The 18287-nt window shown below is 44.4% G+C and overlaps 2 protein-coding genes across 2 annotated transcripts; both read left to right on the top strand.

Annotated features, from left to right (window-relative positions):
* Nucleotides 1-8956: 8956 nt before the first annotated feature.
* On the top strand, nucleotides 8957-11751 carry LOC124675349 (alpha-1,3/1,6-mannosyltransferase ALG2-like). The gene is made up of 8 exons (XM_047211422.1): nucleotides 8957-9085; nucleotides 9617-9733; nucleotides 9997-10190; nucleotides 10272-10377; nucleotides 10500-10647; nucleotides 10783-10919; nucleotides 11052-11218; nucleotides 11304-11751. The coding sequence occupies exons 1-8, from the start codon at nucleotides 8995-8997 to the stop codon at nucleotides 11595-11597; spliced, it is 1254 nt and encodes a 417-aa protein (XP_047067378.1). The 5' UTR covers nucleotides 8957-8994; the 3' UTR covers nucleotides 11598-11751.
* Nucleotides 11752-16292: 4541 nt separating this feature from the next.
* LOC124671425 (E3 ubiquitin-protein ligase PUB22-like) lies at nucleotides 16293-17537 on the top strand. The gene has a single exon (XM_047207797.1). It carries the CDS (start codon nucleotides 16293-16295, stop codon nucleotides 17535-17537), a length of 1245 nt encoding a protein of 414 aa, XP_047063753.1.
* The last annotated feature ends 750 nt before the right edge of the window (nucleotides 17538-18287 follow it).

Below are 18287 nucleotides of genomic sequence, written 5' to 3'. Positions count from 1 at the left end.
ATCGACAACATTATCGAGGTTCCTCCCCGAAACTATATTTTTATTCCGTCACATCTTATGTACTTTGCTTGGAGCGTCGGTTTGTTTTTGTTTTTTGTTTTGTTTGAATAAAATGGATCCTAGCATTCACTTTATGGGAGAGAGACACGCTCCGCTGTAGCATATGGACAAATATGTCCTTAGGCTCTACTCATAGTATTCATGGCGAAGTTTCTTCTTCGTTAATTTGTTATATGGTTGGAATTGGAAAATGCTACATGTAGTAACTCTAAAATGTCTTGGATAATTTGATACTTGGCAATTGTTGTGCTCATGTTTAAGCTCTTGCATCATATACTTTGCACCCATTAATGAAGAAACACTTAGAGCTTGCTAATTTGGTTTGCATATTTGGTTTCTCTAGAGTCTAGATAACATCTAGTATTGAGTTTTGAACAACAAGGAAGACGGTATGGAGTCTTATAATGTTTACCATATGTCTTTTATGTGAGTTTTGTTGTACCGTTCATCCTTGTGTTTGTTTCAAATAACCTTGCTAGCCTAAACCTTGTATCGAGAGGGAATACTTCTCATGCATCCAAATACTTGAGCCAACCACTATGCCATTTGTGTCCACCATACCTACCTACTACATGGTATTTTTCCGCCATTCCAAAGTAAATTGCTTGAGTGCTACCTTTAAAATTCCATCATTCACCTTTGCAATATATAGCTCATGGGACAAATAGCTTAAAAACTATTGTGGTATTGAATATGTACTTATGCACTTTATCTCTTATTAAGTTGCTTGTTGTGCGATAACCATGCTTCGGGGACGCCATCAACTATTCTTTGTTGAATATCATGTGAGTTGCTATGCATGTCCGTCTTGTCTCGAAGTAAGAGAGATCTACCACCTTTATGGTTGGAGCATGCATATTGTTAGAGAAGAACATTGGGACGCTAACTAAAGCCATGATTCATGGTGGAAGTTTCAGTTTTGGACATACATCCTCAATCTCATATGAGAATAATAATTGTTGCCACATGCTTATGCATTAAAGAGGAGTCCATTATCTGTTGTCCATGTTGTCCCGGTATGGATGTCTAAGTTGAGAATAATCAAAAGCGAGAAATCCAAAATGCGAGCTTTCTCCTTAGACCTTTGTACGGGCGGCATGGAGGTACCCCATTGTGACACTTGGTTAAAACATGTGCATTGCAAAGATCCGGTAGTCCAAGCTAATTAGGACAAGGTGCGGGCACTATTAGTATACTATGCATGAGACTTGCAACTTGTAAGATATAACTTTCATAACTCATATGCTTTATTACTACCGTTGACAAAATTGTTTCATGTTTTCAAAATAAAAGCTCTAGCACAAATATAGCAATCGATGCTTTCCTCTTTGAAGGACCATTCTTTTTACTTTTATGTTGAGTCGAGTTCACCTATCTCTCTCCACCTCAAGAAGCAAACACTTGTGTGAAGTGTGCATTGATTCCTACATACTTGCATATTGTACTTGTTATATTACTCTATGTTGACAATTATCCATGAGATATACATGTTACAAGTTGAAAGCACCGCTGAAACTTAATCTTCCTTTGTGTTGCTTCAATACCTTTACTTTGATTTATTGCTTTATGAGTTAACTCTTATGCAAGACTTATTAATACTTGTCTTGAAGTACTATTCATGAAAAGTCTTTGCTTTATGATTCACTTGTTTACTCATGTCATTACCATTGTTTTGATCGCTGCATCCACTACATATGTTTACAAATAGTATGATCAAGGTTATGATGGCATATCACTTCAGAAATTATCTTTGTTATCGTTTTACACTGCTCGGGACGAGCGAAACTAAGCTTAGGGATGCTTGATACGTCGCCGACGTATCGATAATTTCTTATGTTCTATGCCATATTATTGATGATACCTACATGTTTTATGCACACTTTATGTCATATTCGTGCATTTTACGGAACTAACCTATTAACAAGATGCCGAAGTGCCGATTCTTTGTTTTACTGCTGTTTTTGGTTTCGAAATCCTAGTAACAAAATATTCTCGGAATTGGACGAAACAAAGACCCGGGGGCCTATTTCGCCACGAACCTTCCGGAAGACCGAAGAGCATACGAAGTGGGGCCACGAGGTGGCCAAACCACATGGCGGCGCGGCCAAGGGGGGCCGCGCGCCGCCCGTGGTGTGGGCCCTCGTCGGCCCCGACTCTGCCCTTCCGCCTACTTAAAGCCTCCGTCGCGAAACCCCCGATGCGAAAAACCACGATACGGAAAACCTTACGAGACGCCGCCGCCGCCGATCCCATCTCGGGGGATTCCGGAGATCTCCTCCGGCACCTGCCGGAGAGGGGATTCATCTCCCGGAGGACTCTACACCGCCATGGTCGCCTCCGGAGTGATGAGTGAGTAGTTCACCCCTGGACTATGGGTCCATAGCGGTAGCTAGATGGTTGTCTTCTCCTCATTGTGCTTCATTGTTGGATCTTGTGAGCTGCCTAACATGATCAAGATCATCTATACTGTAATACTCTATGTTGTGTTTGTCGGGATCCGATGGATAGAGAATACCATGTTATGTTAATTATCAAGTTATTACATATGTGTTGTTTATGATCTTGCATGCTCTCCGATTCTTGTAGAGGCTCGGCCAAGTTTTTGCTTTTAACTCCAAGAGGGAGTATTTATGCTCGATAGTGGGTTCATGCTCGCATTGACACACGGGACGAGTGACGTAAAGTTCTAAGGTTGTGTTGTGCTTGTTGCCACTAGGGATAAAACATTGGCGCTATGTCCGAGGATGTAGTTGTTGATTACATTACGCACCATACTTAATGCAATTGTCCGTTGCTTTGCAACTTAATACTGGAAGGGGTTCGGACGATAACCTGAAGGTGGACTTTTTAGGCATAGATGCGGTTGGATGGCGGTCTATGTACTTTGTCGTAATGCCCAATTAAATCTCACTATACTTATCATGACATGTATGTGCATTGTTATGCCCTCTCTATTTGTCAATTGCCCGACTGTAATTTGTTCACCCAACATGCTTTTATCTTATGGGAGAGACACCTCTAGTGAGCTGTGGACCCCGGTCCATTCTTTAATACGAGAAATACAAATCTGTCTGCAATACTTGTTTTACTTGTTTTCTCTGCAAACAATCATCTTCCACACAATTCGGTTAATCCTTTGTTACGAGCAAGCCGGTGAGATTGACAACCTCACTATTTCGTTGGGGCAAAGTACTTTGGTTGTGTTGTGCAGGTTCCACGTTGGCGCCGGAATCTCCGGTGTTGCGCCGCACTACATCCCGCCGCCATCAACCTTCAACGTGCTTCTTGACTCCTACTGGTTCGATTAAACCTTGGTTTCTAACTGAGGGAAACTTGCCGCTGTGCGCATCACACCTTCCTCTTGGGGTTCCCAACGGACGTGTCAATTACACGCATCAGTTCCATCTCAGATATGTGGTAGATGGGGTAGATTTGATGGCTCCGATTGTAGGTTGTCTCTTATCCGTCGAGCACGGCGACGTTGGTCCTACCAGGTTCTCCATCGAGCAGAGCAACGGTGGTCCTGCTAGGTTCACGGCCAGAGTCTCCTTGTTCCCTGACCTCCGTGCTACATGTTGTTCCTCTCACTACAAGAAATTTCCGCTCTTTCATGTCCTAGCTAAGATCTCTATGATTGTGGTATAGATTCTTCGTTAGTGTATAATTCTTATCAATGTTCTTCATATCGTGTTGTAGGCAATCAACACCTGCCAGCTTTCACAATCTGTCAACTCCCTCTGTTAAAAACTATGGTATGTCGTCGACTGTGCTCCCCCTTATGTACATGATGAATCATTGTATGCACATAAACCTTCAATGGTTTGGCATCCTTCTCTGTTCGATTCCGTTCTTAACCGTTTGGTTGAGCTCCTGAATAGCGGTGTATCCTTTCCCAATGGCTTCAAATGGATCTAGATGAAGAAGGTTGCCAACAACATTCTTGACTTCACTGGGATCGTTGTGAGCACTCTTCAGCTGTACAACCACACCAGGAAGTGGCGGACCATGCAGAGTCAGATATGCAAACTTATTGAGGCAGCCAAGATCAAATGGAGCGACAACGGCACTTGCTTTGTGCTTGATGATGGCGAGCAGTGGAGGCAACACTTGCAAGTAATATCGTGTGGTCTTATTTTCCATTCATTTTTCGAATATGTACATGTTTATGTCCACTAACAATATATGCTTGTCAATCTGCAACCCGAGGCATATTGAATTCTTCAACAAGCCGATATTCAAGGATGCTCATATGAAGGTAATCTTCTAGGCTTATTAGCAAGCAACAGCTTCACAAACCACATTTGCTGATCAGTGACTCAACTTCATTGCTGACAACAAAGATGAATGTGTCGATTATGGCGGACAACAACCATGGTAGAGGAGGGCATGGCTTAAGACCTAACTAAGCAAGCAGTTTACTTAGTGTTGTTGCTTCATTGTTTATCATCATGTCAATGTTGGTCATAATCTGGTGAAGAGATCATGTATATTTTGGGAGGTGGTCTCATAAGTCATATCCCTCTCTTAGCTAGGATTTGATTTAACCTGATTCCTGATATGTAATATGATGAATTAATTTTTTGAGGTGGTATAAAATAAACCCTCAATTGTTCAACTACTAATGCATTACACGCTATAGTTACTTTACTTGTGATGCAACACCCATTAGGGTAATTGTGTGGTGTGTATTACCAACCCCTTTAATTAATTGAATGTTGCAATGTGCTCTTGTTCATTTAGAAACCCGTGTAACCTCACTACTTAAATGGAAGAGGTTGCCATAGAAGGCTCATGTGTGCAATCAAACAAGGGTTGCTTTGCACCAGCAGAGCAGAAAGGCCTCTGTGCAACCAACCAAACAAGGGGCCAGAGTTTCTCCTCCCTTGCGGAAAATGCTTTCACGAGCAACCAATAAATCTCCAAAGGTAGGCCGAGCTTGTTTCAAATGGGCTAAGACCCACAGAGTGTGCCCCCGGTGAGCTTCAAAATCGGCCCAGGCTACCAAAGGCGTCCCTAATGTGTTCGTGACACCGAGTCCTACCGTGCTCTTATATTTCAGTTTTTCAGAACCAAACAAAATTGGTTTCTTGTCTGACTTGAAGCTGTTTGGTGCATGATGTGGTACTAGTTTTGAACACACGACAATCCAACGAACAGAAAATGGGAAATAAAACAAAAATAGAAAATGTAAAAATTATAAAACCAGTAAAAATTAGTTAGAGTACTAGTTTTAGACTCTAACTTTTTTCAATATTAGGGCACAAAATGTATGGTTTCAGAGTTTAGGGGCTAAATCTAAATTTAGCTAATATTATGGTAAAACCGATACTCAAAACAAGCTGAAATAAATATGAACGATAAAGAGCTATGATTAAACTAAAATGTACACCAACTATCTGGTCCATAGTATAATATTATACTAGCACAATACCCGTGCGTTGCTACGGGTCACAGGTGGGCCAGTTATTCAGCTTATGTAGTTGGCAAACCAACTATATTTTGTTATTATTGAACGAAAAATGATTTGATTCCTCCCAAGGATGCGGGCGCGAGCAACCTCTCAGCCCGCCACCATTAGAGCAAGTACAATAGAGTCCAGTCAGCTGACTATAAGACATTAAATAATATATTTTAGATGAGTTGGAGGAGAGAGAAGAGGAGAGAGAAGGGAGGTGGGCTACTATGCAATAGCCAGCTCTTGCACGTGTTTCTAGGCACCTTGTGAGAGTGAAAGGTGGGCCATATATTAGTAAAGTACTACATTCTTATAGCCAACTATTGTACATGTTAGCTATATGATGACTACAAATGATATGACATCTTGTTATAGCCAACAGTTGGCTATACTATTGGAATTGCTCTTAGAAGCGTTTAATTGTCCCGGGCCCGTGTGTGACACATGTCATATGGGGGCCAGCCGCGTTCTTATCATGTGATCCACAAATACAACACCGTCTTCCTCCTGGGTCGTGAAAAACCATAGCATGCCTCCCATTCCCCATGAAGCATCGCTGCTATCGCCATCGGAGGTGCCACCACCGCCGTTCTCCAACCCGCCGCAATGTGCCTCGGTGCCGCCGTTCTCCAACCCGCCGCCATGTAACCGGGTGCGCCGCCACCGATCTCCACCGTGTCGCTATGTGCCCCGACAGGCTGTCCAAGCACCGCTTAGGCACACGCCGTTAACCGACACCGTCCAGCTCTGCATCCGTTCCCGTCCTACGCGCTGGAGCTGCAAAGGCTTCCACGTGGATCTGCAAAGAAAGAGTGGTCATGCTGCAAATGGTAGTCGGCGGAGCTATGAAATGTCAGCGGTAGTGCTGCAATTGCATGCAAAAGGTCAGCGTGTGTGCTGCAGAGAATACTTTTGGAACCATACTTCATCGATGAAAATTTAGAGTCCAATAGGTAGTCCAGTGGAAAAGATTTGAGCAGCCTGCAAGAAGAGATTGCACCCCGGGCCAGCTGTAGGGCGAGTTGTTTAGTCAGGTAACCTAATTGCATATGAAAAAAAAAGATCGATCATCCGTCTGCATAACGAGCTAGCTTTGCTTTTTCATGTGGAGAAGCTGCGCTGCATTGCGCATGCCAGCTTGGTTTCCTGTAGAAGCCGGACATCAGTGTCGTCCCCGGCTGCGTGAGCCAACACGGGGTGAGTGCATGTCATCTGCCGTCCACGCACTACAAGAAAAAGGCCTATTGCCGGCGCACCTATTTGGGCTACTGCCGGCGCACCAGAGCCCGCCAGTGCGAACGGGCCGGTGATAAAGGCTTATTGCCGGCGCACCATCTAGTTCGCCGGCGGTAACTCGATTTATCACCGGCACACCAGCCTAGTGCACCAGCGCTATGTTTTCCAGGATTCAAAAAAAACCCAGATCTAGATCTAGATCTAGATCTAGGTCGGATCTAGGTCGGTCGTGTTCTAGGTCGTCGGTCAAGTTCTAGGTCGTGCCTTCGAGATGTACCGCCGCCACGGTGGTCATCTGCTTAGAAAGAGGAGGTGGTTGCCGGTGTGGTCGTCGGTGATTGTGGGGGTGAGAGGAGGTGATGCTTGAGGAGGTTCTCGCCGGCGAGATGCTTGAGGAGGTGCTCGCCGGTGAGTAGCTTGAGGAGGTGCTCCGGTGAGTAGCTTGAGGAGGTGCTCCGGTGAGTAGCTTGAGGAGGTGCTCGCTGGAGGGAGGGATTAGAGGGGTAAGAAGGTAGAAGAGGGGGAAAAGTGGAGGAGAAGAGAAGGTGGCCGGAGGGAGGAAGAGAGGAGGAGGAGAAGTGAAAGAGAAGATGGGGGGAAATGGAAGAGAGAGAAGGTGCGCCGGGCGGGTTTGGCATATATAGCCCCTGTTACTGCCGGCGCACCTATATGGCGGTGCGCCGGGGGTATTTTTTTAATTTTTTTCATCAAAATCTAAAACCTGAAAAAAGTCCTATTTCTGTTTTCCAATTGACGAATCCATTTTTTGTCCAAACGGCCGTAGGCCGTTGAATTCGAACAGGAAATTTCGCGTAGATCGATTTTGATATAAAAAAGTTTTTCATCGGGTATGCAACCAGAAATCCCGTTTTACCGAAAGATGATGCCATTTTGCATAATACATCGAAATTCATATTTTTAATTCTTCACTAAAACTAGATCACATATTACATGGGCATTTCAAAGGATTTTATTTTTTGAATTTTTTATCATTTTCTTTTATTTTTTTCAAAACTGAAAAGGCGGTCCACGGGGGGGGGGGGGGGTGTAGAGGGAAAATTATGGCTGCCCTTACCGCCGGCGCACCATTATGTTTGCCGGCGCCGGCAATAAGAAACTTACCACGGCGCGCCAACATGGTGGTGCGCCGGCGATAAGGGGCTCGATTTTTTCGGTCCGGTCCGGTCCTCTTTGAAATTTATCGCCGGCGCATCTTTTTTGCTTGTGCGCCGGCAGTAAGCCTCCATCGCCGGCGCGGCGACATATTGGTGCGCCGGCACTATTTGCCACCGGCGCATGGGTTTGCTGGTGCGCCGGTAGGCCTATTTCCATCTATAGGCCTTTCCTAGTAGTGACGACACCAACGCACACGGCCGGTGGTGCTAGGCGAGATGTCCACGGCTGTTTGAGCCACGACGCGAATGCCATCTGCGGTCGTAGGCGCCTACGGCGAAGTTAGGGTGGAGTCAACGGCACCGACGGCGGCCGTGGGCGGAGGCCACAGGCCCACAACTGCTGGGCGATGCTTCTTGCTTACGCGCGCACAGGGAAAACCGACCAAATACATATGCGCTTGTACCTTTTAAGCACACGGATTATTTCCGTGTCTCATGCCGCATCGAAAGAGGACTCTCTTTCCGGTTCTTTTAGACGGACAGACAATTTAGGACTGGTTTTCTTAGCTATCAATAAGGCACGACCGGTTTTGTTTATCGATTTGGAGCAGGTTTTTTATCGATCTAGAACGGTTTCTTTGACGTACGACGATTTATTTACTTACGAACACCACCGGTAGGCGTTTAATAGTAAAGATTTTTATCGATCTAGAACGGTTTCTTTGACGTACGACGATTTATTTACTTACGGACACCACCGGTAGGCGTTTAATAGTAAAGATATATATGTAGGCGATTCACCATGGCTTTGGGCGAAACACTGAAGAATATAAAAAGTTTGAGTAAATGAAGAAGCTGAAATATACACAACAAGGCACGGCCGCACTCAAAACTTTTTTTTTATAGACAATGCAGCCTTTTTTCTACTGTAGAAGAAGAAGGCACTGCAGACTTTTTGAGAGGAGCAAGCAATATGGGCCGGGAAAGCCCGTATCTCACACAACAAGAAGGCCGAAAAGCGGACGCGTGGGTCGTTCAGTCCATCCGAAGGCCCACAATCCAAGAACCCACTCAACGACACTCTCCGGGTCCCACCAACTGTCGCGCAAGCAAAGAACCTCGGGAGAGATGGCGACGGCTGTAGGAGCGGCCGGCGAGTCGTCGGGGACGAAGACGAAGAAGCTTAAGATCGCCGTCATCCACCCCGACCTCGGAATAGGTACGGAGTTCTCGCCCTCCCCCTCTCCCCTTATCCAATCGATCTGCTGAGCCCTAGATGCAGTTCGTCCGAGTCCTGACGCGCGGTAGGATCTCGTGAAGTTGGGATAATCGAGTAGATCCACTGGCTTCGCAGAATTTCCCTGTCAAAAGCTCTTGTCTCTGATCCGTTGGCGTTGATAGGTTAAGGAGGACTCCTAACTGGGCGTATCAGCATGTCTAGAAGTTCCCCAATTTTGCACCAGATTCGAATACGGTTGTAGCAATTCAGGTGAAGTCGGAGTATGGGGAAGCGAGGATTTTCGAGTTTTTTTTTTCCATACGCGAACGGATGTTTTGAGTCGAGTGATGTCATATCTTTAGCTTATTCTAGCTGCAATTGCACTACTTCAATGTAGGATTGCACTAAAGCTATATGATGCTAGCAGTTACAGAAACCTTCCTAGAAGCATGTAGCGGCAGCATTGCATCATCCGTGGTATAACATATAACATGTAGATGAGCCAAATGCTAAATCGCACTTTTGATGTAGGTGGTGCTGAGAGATTGGTAGTTGATGCGGCATGCCAGCTTGCTGCCCATGGACACGATGTTCACGTTTTCACTTCACACCATGACAGAAACCGGTGCTTTGAGGAAACAGTCTCCGGTAAATCTCTAAACTGTATCTGTTGTATATGTTGCTGAAGACCTGATACACCTGATTCTTAAATTTGTCCATATGCGATTTACATTACGGACATGATTCGGAGTAACTGATTGATATTTGCATGCTAATTTAATTCCTGCAAAGTATCCCAATAATAGTTTTCTGTAATATCTTACCTGTAAACCGTTGGGCAATATGTATGAGAAACAGTTCTTGTTGCTATGTGGATACAAGTTTTACTCGACTTTTCTGCCTGTTTCCAGGTCCATTCCCAGTTACTGTATATGGAGATTTTCTGCCTCGCCATGTGTTTTACCGCTTTCACGCCGTGTGTGCTTACCTCCGATGCATTTTTGTTGCGATGTGTGTGCTACTTTGGTGGCCCTCCTTTGACGTCATATTGGTAGACCAGGTTTCTGTTGTGATTCCGCTACTTAAACTAAAGAAATCTTCGAAGGTATTGATCGTTTATGTGAAGTGCTTAGTATGCTCTAATTGCAGCTATATGTGCTGAGAGATTTTTCGTTGCATTTTTCAGATAATTTTTTATTGTCATTTCCCTGATCTGTTGCTTGCGCAACATACTACCGTTCTTCGGAGGTTATATCGCAAGCCAATTGACATGATTGAAGAAGCCACGACTGGTACTGTTTAGGCACTACAAATATACCTAATACTTGTCTTGCTTTTCTTTTGTTCAACTATATGTCGAGACATCTACCTGGCATCCTAATTGTAGCGGTTACTATTTTTTTGCATACATTAGGTATGGCAGATTTGATTCTAGTCAACAGTAAGTTCACTGCGGCAACTTTCGCCAGGACCTTTCGTGGTCTTCATGCTAAAGGAATTCAGCCTGGTGTTCTATATCCAGCGGTCTCCGTTGAGCAGTTTCATGAACCTCATGATTATAAGTAACTTCATGCTTGTATATCTCTTTGTGACTCACTTAGGTTTCATTTATTCAGATTTTAGTATACTACAGTTGTTTATCCCTCCTTTTGTCCTGGTTCAGGTGTAGCTAAACTGAACTATCATCTTTCTGTCAGGTTGAATTTCCTATCGATTAACCGGTTTGAAAGAAAAAAGAATCTTGGTCTAGCCATTTCAGCGTTTGCTTTGCTCCGGTCAGTTGGTTCGAAGCAATCTGGCGATTCTCTGCAGGAAGCAAGCTTAACAGTGGCAGGTGATGTCTGTTTATGTTTTACTATTTGGTAGTACCATTTATTTACAGTTCGATCTTACTACATCTTGGGTTATTACACAATATGGAATTATTAACTGCTGAACACTGTCTCTTACATTTCTCTTGCTTAAGGTGGGTATGATAAGCGTCTCAAAGAAAATGTTGACTACCTTGAGGAGCTGAAAAGAGCGGCAGTGACTGAAGGTGTGTCTGAACATGTTAAATTCGTGACATCTTGTTCTTCATCTGAAAGAAACGAGCTTCTCTCCAACTGCCTTTGTGTGCTATACACTCCAACGGTAAATGTCTAGCATTTGCACATGACTTTCATCCATCCAGGCAGATTATTCTAATTCAGCCTTTGTCTGACTCTATTACATCTAGGACGAACATTTCGGCATTGTTCCTCTTGAAGCTATGGCAGCATATAAGCCTGTAATTGCATGCAACAGTGGTGGTCCAGTGGAAACAGTAGTGAATGAAGCGACAGGGTTTCTCTGTGATCCCTCGCCCACTGAATTTTCTAAAGCCATGCTGAAGTTTGTAAACGATCATGATCTTGCTCTTCGGATGGGTAAACAAGCACGGGACCGTGTGGTGCAAACATTCTCGACCAAGACGTTTGGTGACCTCCTGAACAGCTATGTCCTTAATGTCTACCATCAGAGGATCGAGTGATCTAAATTCAGTGTCGGCAGTGCCACATGGAAACCTTTTGAGTAGCACATACACATCATCCTTTTTTTTTATGTTTTGACTTGTGACTTTGATGTACACACGGTGATAGTGACTATTAATGCCATGTTGTGTTAAACTGAGTTACTTGTTGCTCTGTTATTCTCTTGGATATACATGTGGCCAAGCCCATTGACGATTATTTGATTGGTCAAGTCTTTGTTAGGATCAGTTCTCACTTGCTTGCAAGTGGCACTGTACGAAGAACAATGTTTGAAAAGAGCCGAGCAAGTCTAGGTTGCTGTAAAAGTATTTCCTGGTACCCTGTCGTTAATTCGGTAAACTATTTTGCGTCATCCAACCACCTTAGTTTCCAGAGCCTGCTGTCACACGTTTGGAAACTGTTAGCCTAGATAACTGAGTCATAGATGCAAAAACAAGTTACCTGATCCACTGCCAAAATTCCATGTGCTGAACATTTAAAAAGTTATGAGAGGTGCCTTGTTGAGAAAAAAAAAACTCCCGGCTCAATAGGTAAAGTGAACCTCTGGATGTGCATTGTCAGCAGCAAAATGTTGCTTCCATTCAGAGGAAACTGACTAACTGAGGGTGAAAGGTCAAAAACTGTTGGGAAAAATAATTGAGCTACAGATGCAAGTACAAAACCTTGGTACTACCACCACCTGTAACTCATCGGTGAACAATCCCAAATCAATCACAGTATTATAAGTTTTAACTCCATTCGTCGGTGACAGTTCTGATTAGGGCGAATTAATTTGTTTTTCATATCGATTTCGTCAGCGGATTTAGCATCTTCTTCATGATGAATTGATGGTCAGGAGCTGCTGTACGTGCTGATTGCAGCATTTGTTCAAAATAGTACGAAATGTGGGGCGGTCAAACCGATCGGGACGCGTTCGTTCGACGACACGCCTAATCTCAGCGACTCAGCGAAGCATGTGGGATTATTAGCATAAAGTCGTCGCGCAATGACAAGAACAACATGGTTGGATACTGGGGCCATGTGGCACGTCACTGTGCCAAGTGGATGTTAACTACTAGTATTACTGGTGATGGTATGCAAGTATTTGTAAACACAAATTTGGTGCAAGTTCGTTAGGACTCGCAGATTTCGCTTAGTGGCGGTGCACTAATGGACAGCTTCAGGCCAGCTAATTTGCGCTTGCGTTTGCAAAATAAACAATGTAAAGCAGCCAAGCGATCATTTCATCCGTGATCCATGTTTCCCAAATATTGAACTTGTGCTGGCATGTTGGATTTTTATTTCTAGATCTTTGTGTGTGTGTGTGTGTGTGTGTGTGTGTGTGTGTGTGTGTGTGTGTGTTTGTACTAGACTTTTGGATTAACTGTTCGCACACGCAATCTGATATGGCTGGTTTTATTTTTTTTAACAAAATTTGTCTATTTTTGGTTGCTCTATGTAGAACGATAGAGAGGGAGAGAGATTGACGGAATATGATGGGTGTTGTATTGAGTCTCTCGGACGAGTATATATAGTGGTACAAACTTGGAGGCTAAAAAGGCTCTTCTAGAGACAAGGCAGGAGATGATTACAAATCCTATACAAACCTTGTGACATCTAATACAACCTAATACTACAAAACTGTATCCTATACAAATGTGTAAGTTTAGTTCCATATCGATTTTTTTTTATCTCGCAAGTCCCAAAACTATCTAGATCTTCCCCATTTCAGAACTTAGGCCTTGTTTACTTCTCTCGTATTTTTCTTCCCAATGGGTATGGGGATGGGAGGGGATTTGGTGTTCACCCAATCCCCCCAAATACCCTTCCCCAAAAATACACTAGTATGATGGAGAGTTTTTGATTTAGGCAAAAAATGTGAGGATGGGAGGGGATGGAAGGGGATATCTCGGGATTATGTCGTTCAAAACCGGAGAAGTAAACGGACTAGTGGGGATTTTCCGGGATACAAAATAATCCCCTCCCATCCCCATAAAAACCCTAGAAGTAAACAAGGCCTTAAAGTGGAAGCGATTTCATGCCAACATGACGCAATAAATAATAATTGAACCTGTTAAAATTACATACAAAAAGTAAGTTTATATACTAGGAATTTTAAATGCATAAAATTCATAAATAGTTTGCAACACACAATTTTGATAATTCAAACTTTTCTTTTTATCTACATTATTTAGTTTTGCAATTTGCATTTTCTTACAATTGCAGCATTGTTTTTGGAATATTCCTGCTTTTTTCTGAAATTCTTGGATTTTCCCTAACTTTCCACAGTCTCATTTTTCATCATTTTCCCATTTTTCCCTTATTTTTTTATGGAAGTGGTTGTCGCCTAGGTCCTGGAACTTTCAAAATCATCATCCATGTCCCGGAAGTGCAAAAAGGTGAGGCAACATATATAGTGCAGGGACCTGCATGACTCATGTTTCTGCATCTCTGGGACATAGATGTACACTTCCGGGCCTGGATGACGATTCCGAAAGTTCTAGGACATACGTGACACCCTTGAAACAACCTATGATGCTAGGGATGAAAATAGAGCGAAAACGAACAGAAGTGAATAAAGTAAATTTCGTTTTATGGAAGTGGTCATAGGTCTGTAAACCATTTTTTGTAATTTTTCAGTTTTCCTGCTGACTGCTATTGGACAGGAAACTAAATATAGGTGGTTTTAGTGCTGCATGGATCAAGAGCCGACGGACCAAGCTTAGATTTCCGGCGTTGCTAATGGACTAAAATTAGTCATTTTTTCTTAAAATATGTTTTGTTTGGCAAATTGAGGCAAGCTCTTTTTTAAAACAGGGCAAAGGACTTACCATTTCTTGATTAAGAAGGAGGTTAAATAGTATTTATTTAGGATAAGTCTAGGTCTTTACACATGATCCTACTCTCCAAGAATTAGATAACCCAAATTTTTTTGCCCCAACAACACTCCCAATCCTGGCCGTGGCAAATTTCTCGAGATTCAAAATCCCAAGATTTGTATTCCCTTTGTTGGATGGTAAACCGTCTCCCAATTAACTTTACATTTTCCTAAGATGACTTTATCACAACCCTTCCATAGGTACACTTGTAGGAGAGCGATGATTTTGATAACCGCATGCAATGCAGGGGCGGTAAGCCATTCTAAAGATCTAAACCTAACACTAAATGAACAATGGTGACAAGCTGATGACAAGCTACTTGCTAATTAATTGCACAAGCGACAGATTCCATGTGTGATGAAATAGATTTTCATGACTGATGTACGAGACTATGAGTGTAGTAAACGTCAGTCAGCCAGTGGTTTGGTTGAGACTGTACTTAATGCCCGTCTTGTTTTTGTTTCAAGAGTGGGCAAGCAGTGCATGACAGGGAAAGATGCCGTAACGATATCAGAGCTCCACCTAAACCACAAAAAAAGGGTAGTAGCAGAAATCATGAAATTGAATCGTAGTATCTTGGCATCAACCTTCATCATGCATGGGGAATTATTTGGGTGGAATTTAGCAGCAACGTGGATAGTGTTTCACCCTGGGTGACTACTGGACCACTAATTTATCAGTTATCTTTTGCATTAAGATATTTGAATACTTCTCCCTGCAGGAAAAAATGCAATTTGAAAATTTCAAGAAATGGCATATATTATATGGTATGGACCGGTTGCCATTAGAGAATTTCCAAGGAAGAGTTGAGAATCCGGCTGGAAATGGGAATAAGAAAATGTAGCCCAGTCGTAGTCAAAGGAAACGCTCAACCGCTCTCGACTAAACTGAACAAAAACTAAACCATGAAGTGAACAAACAGAAGAAGAAAAGGATTAATTAACAATAAAAGATCCGACGTCGTCGTCGGCCACCTCCTCCCCCAGCTGAATTGAACAACTCCATTGTGCAAGTTTGACGCTAGAAAAATCAAGCCTCTTTTCTGTCTTCCATTTGTTTAAAATATATCAAGAACAAGTAAACCACTTATGTATGTGGCAACTTGGTAAGCAGCAGCATCAATCACAATTCACACCAAGTCAGTCGTTGGTTACTGCTCGTTTATTTCCTGGGTGAAAATCGAATCCACCTCGTTCTAACCGACGAGTTGCTTCGGTCGACGCCCATCGAATCCATGTATGTGGCTCAAAGTCTCGTCAAACTGTCCAGGTGATCGCTCTAGGCGAGAGAGACAGTCTCTGGTTACAGATCATGGCAGCAACCCATATCGTCGCAGCACTTTTTTTTATGTCTACATATTTGCCAACCTTGCACTCAATATATGTAAGCATCGCCTACCATTCTGGCCCTTTGACTATTGACTAGAGAGAGTATTATACACAATATACAGATCCGCAGAAATCAAAACAGATAAGGTACAAATACTGCAAGCTGTAAATCCTATCTACTAGTTCTTTTAGATGGTTTTCTAAGGGAAGACTTCTTCAGTTTTGTAAATAGAAAAATCCATGTTGTACATGAGCTCAGTGGCTACCTTCTTCTTGCTCTGCCACATTTCAATAATCATTTTCACTTGGTATTCGCACACACCACCTTTTAAATTCAAGCGAGCGATTCTATGGGTTAGAATGACTTCTGCATTACGCATGCACAAGTTGCAGGTACATAACCAGCATCCCTGTTCCCAGACAAACTGCATATTACATTCTTCTCTGCCCAACCTGAAAACAAAGAAGTTCAGATAGTTCGGCCCCGATCGACGATCATTTCTTGGCGATGGCCACGGAGTCTCCCCAACTATTCCTATGCCCTATCTCCATGGAGCTAATGGAGGACCCCGTCACGGTGTCCACCGGCGTCACCTACGAGCGCCGCAGCATCGAGCGGTGGTTCTTCAAGTACGGCAAGACGACGTGCCCTGCCACTATGCAGCGCCTCGCTTCCTTCGACCTTACGCCCAACCACACCCTCAAGCGCGTCATCTCCACCTGGCGCGACCGCGCCTCCTCGCCGTCCAGCCCCACCGACACGCTGGCGCCCATGGCGCGGGAGCGGCTGCCGTCGGTGCTCGCCGGCATTGAGGCCACGCCGTTCAAGGTGACCGCCCTGAAGAGCCTGAGATCCTGCATGACCGTGGACGAGGCGGCGCAGGACGACTTCGTTGCCCGCGACGGCATCCAGGTGCTCGGCCGCGTCATGGCGCAGGCGCTGGCGGAGAGCAGTGCCGGCGGGGACTTCTCGGCGTTCCGGACGTGCGAGGAGGCAGCCGCTGTTTTAGACACGCTCTCGCTCTCAGAAAATGCGTCAGTAGACCTGGTGCTCAAACCGGAGTGCATGAGGCCCATGGTCGCGCTGGTCCAGCGTGGCAGCGCCGAGGCGAGGTTGCACGCCATGTCCATCCTCGACAAGGTCTCCAAGGCCAGCGGCGGCCGCAACTGGGCCGCAGTCGTGGACGTAGACGACATGGTGAAGTCCCTCCTGGACCTTCTCTCCGACGGGGCCTCCTCTAAGCTCAGCTCGCGCGCGCTCGACGTGCTGCTCGACGTCACAGCGCGCTCGCCCTCCAGTGGGCGCGCTCGCCGCGGCAAGGACGTGGTGGAGGTGGGAGCCGTGCGCGTGCTCGTGGAGCTCCTCCCGGACGCCGACCGCCACGTCACCGAGAGGACGCTCCTCCTCCTCAAGCGGCTGTGCAAGTGCCCCGAGGGCCGGCTCGCGTTCGCGGAGCACGGGCTCGCCGTGGCGGCCGTGTCGCGGACGGTTCTGCGCGTGTCCGGGCTGGCCACAAGGCTGGCGGTCAACGTGCTGTGGTTGGTGTCGTGCGCGGCGAGACCCTCGGAGAAGGTGCTGGATGACCTGGTGACGAGCGGTGGCGTGGCGAAACTGCTGGCGCTGCTGCAGGTGGAGAGCTCGGCGTCGACCAAGGAGAAGGCGGGGAGGATGCTGAGGGTGCACGGCGCGTTCTGGAGGCAGTACCCTTGCTTCCCCGCGGACCTCAAGGATTACCTCAAGTTTCTCAATTGATCTCGATTCTCAGCTGGTCTCTGCGTGCTGTACCATAGCTCGATCTGCGAGTGTAAAGAAAGCTAGGAATGATTGTTTGTTAGGAAAGATTGAAGCCCGTGCGTTGAGTATGAGCATGTGTGTAGTGTACAGATTAAATTTTCAAATTGCTGGTGGTTTTTTCATCCATCAAGGATTCCATCACTCATCAATTCGAGTTTGACTGAACATATATGATTTTGTAACAGTTGTGTGTTTGAATATTTTGTTGGACATACATAAACATCTAGTGACATACACAAATATTCTTCCATAGAAGATGAAAACATGTCTCCTTTCAATTGATGGTGGTTTTTTTTCATCCATCAAGGATTCCATCACTTACCAAGTTACCAATTAGAATTTGACTGAACATATATGATTTTTGTAACAGTTGTGTTTTTGAAATATTTTGTTGGCCATCATGTCAAGTAAATATATTTTGTTGGACATACATAAACATCTTAGTGGCATACACAAATATTTTTCCATAGAAGGTGAATACAAGTCTCCGTCTAATTTTTTTAGAAGTTTTTTGAACATCCTATTTCCATACATGCATTCACTTGACATGTACGAATACCATATTTTATTTTATTTACCAAATGTTTTTGTGGTTGCATTTTATTTTGTTATTCATGTTGACTAAAATAATTAAAATCAATCCCAAATAGCTTATAGGTATCTGTGTTCTCTCCCGCTAAAGGCGGGGTATATTAGCTTCCCCTCTAG

The sequence above is a fragment of the Lolium rigidum genome, chromosome 7 (assembly GCF_022539505.1).
Source record: "Lolium rigidum isolate FL_2022 chromosome 7, APGP_CSIRO_Lrig_0.1, whole genome shotgun sequence".
NCBI lineage: Eukaryota > Viridiplantae > Streptophyta > Magnoliopsida > Poales > Poaceae > Lolium > Lolium rigidum.
The sequence above is the reverse complement of the archived record's forward strand: the minus strand, read 5'-3'. Positions and strand labels throughout refer to the sequence as shown.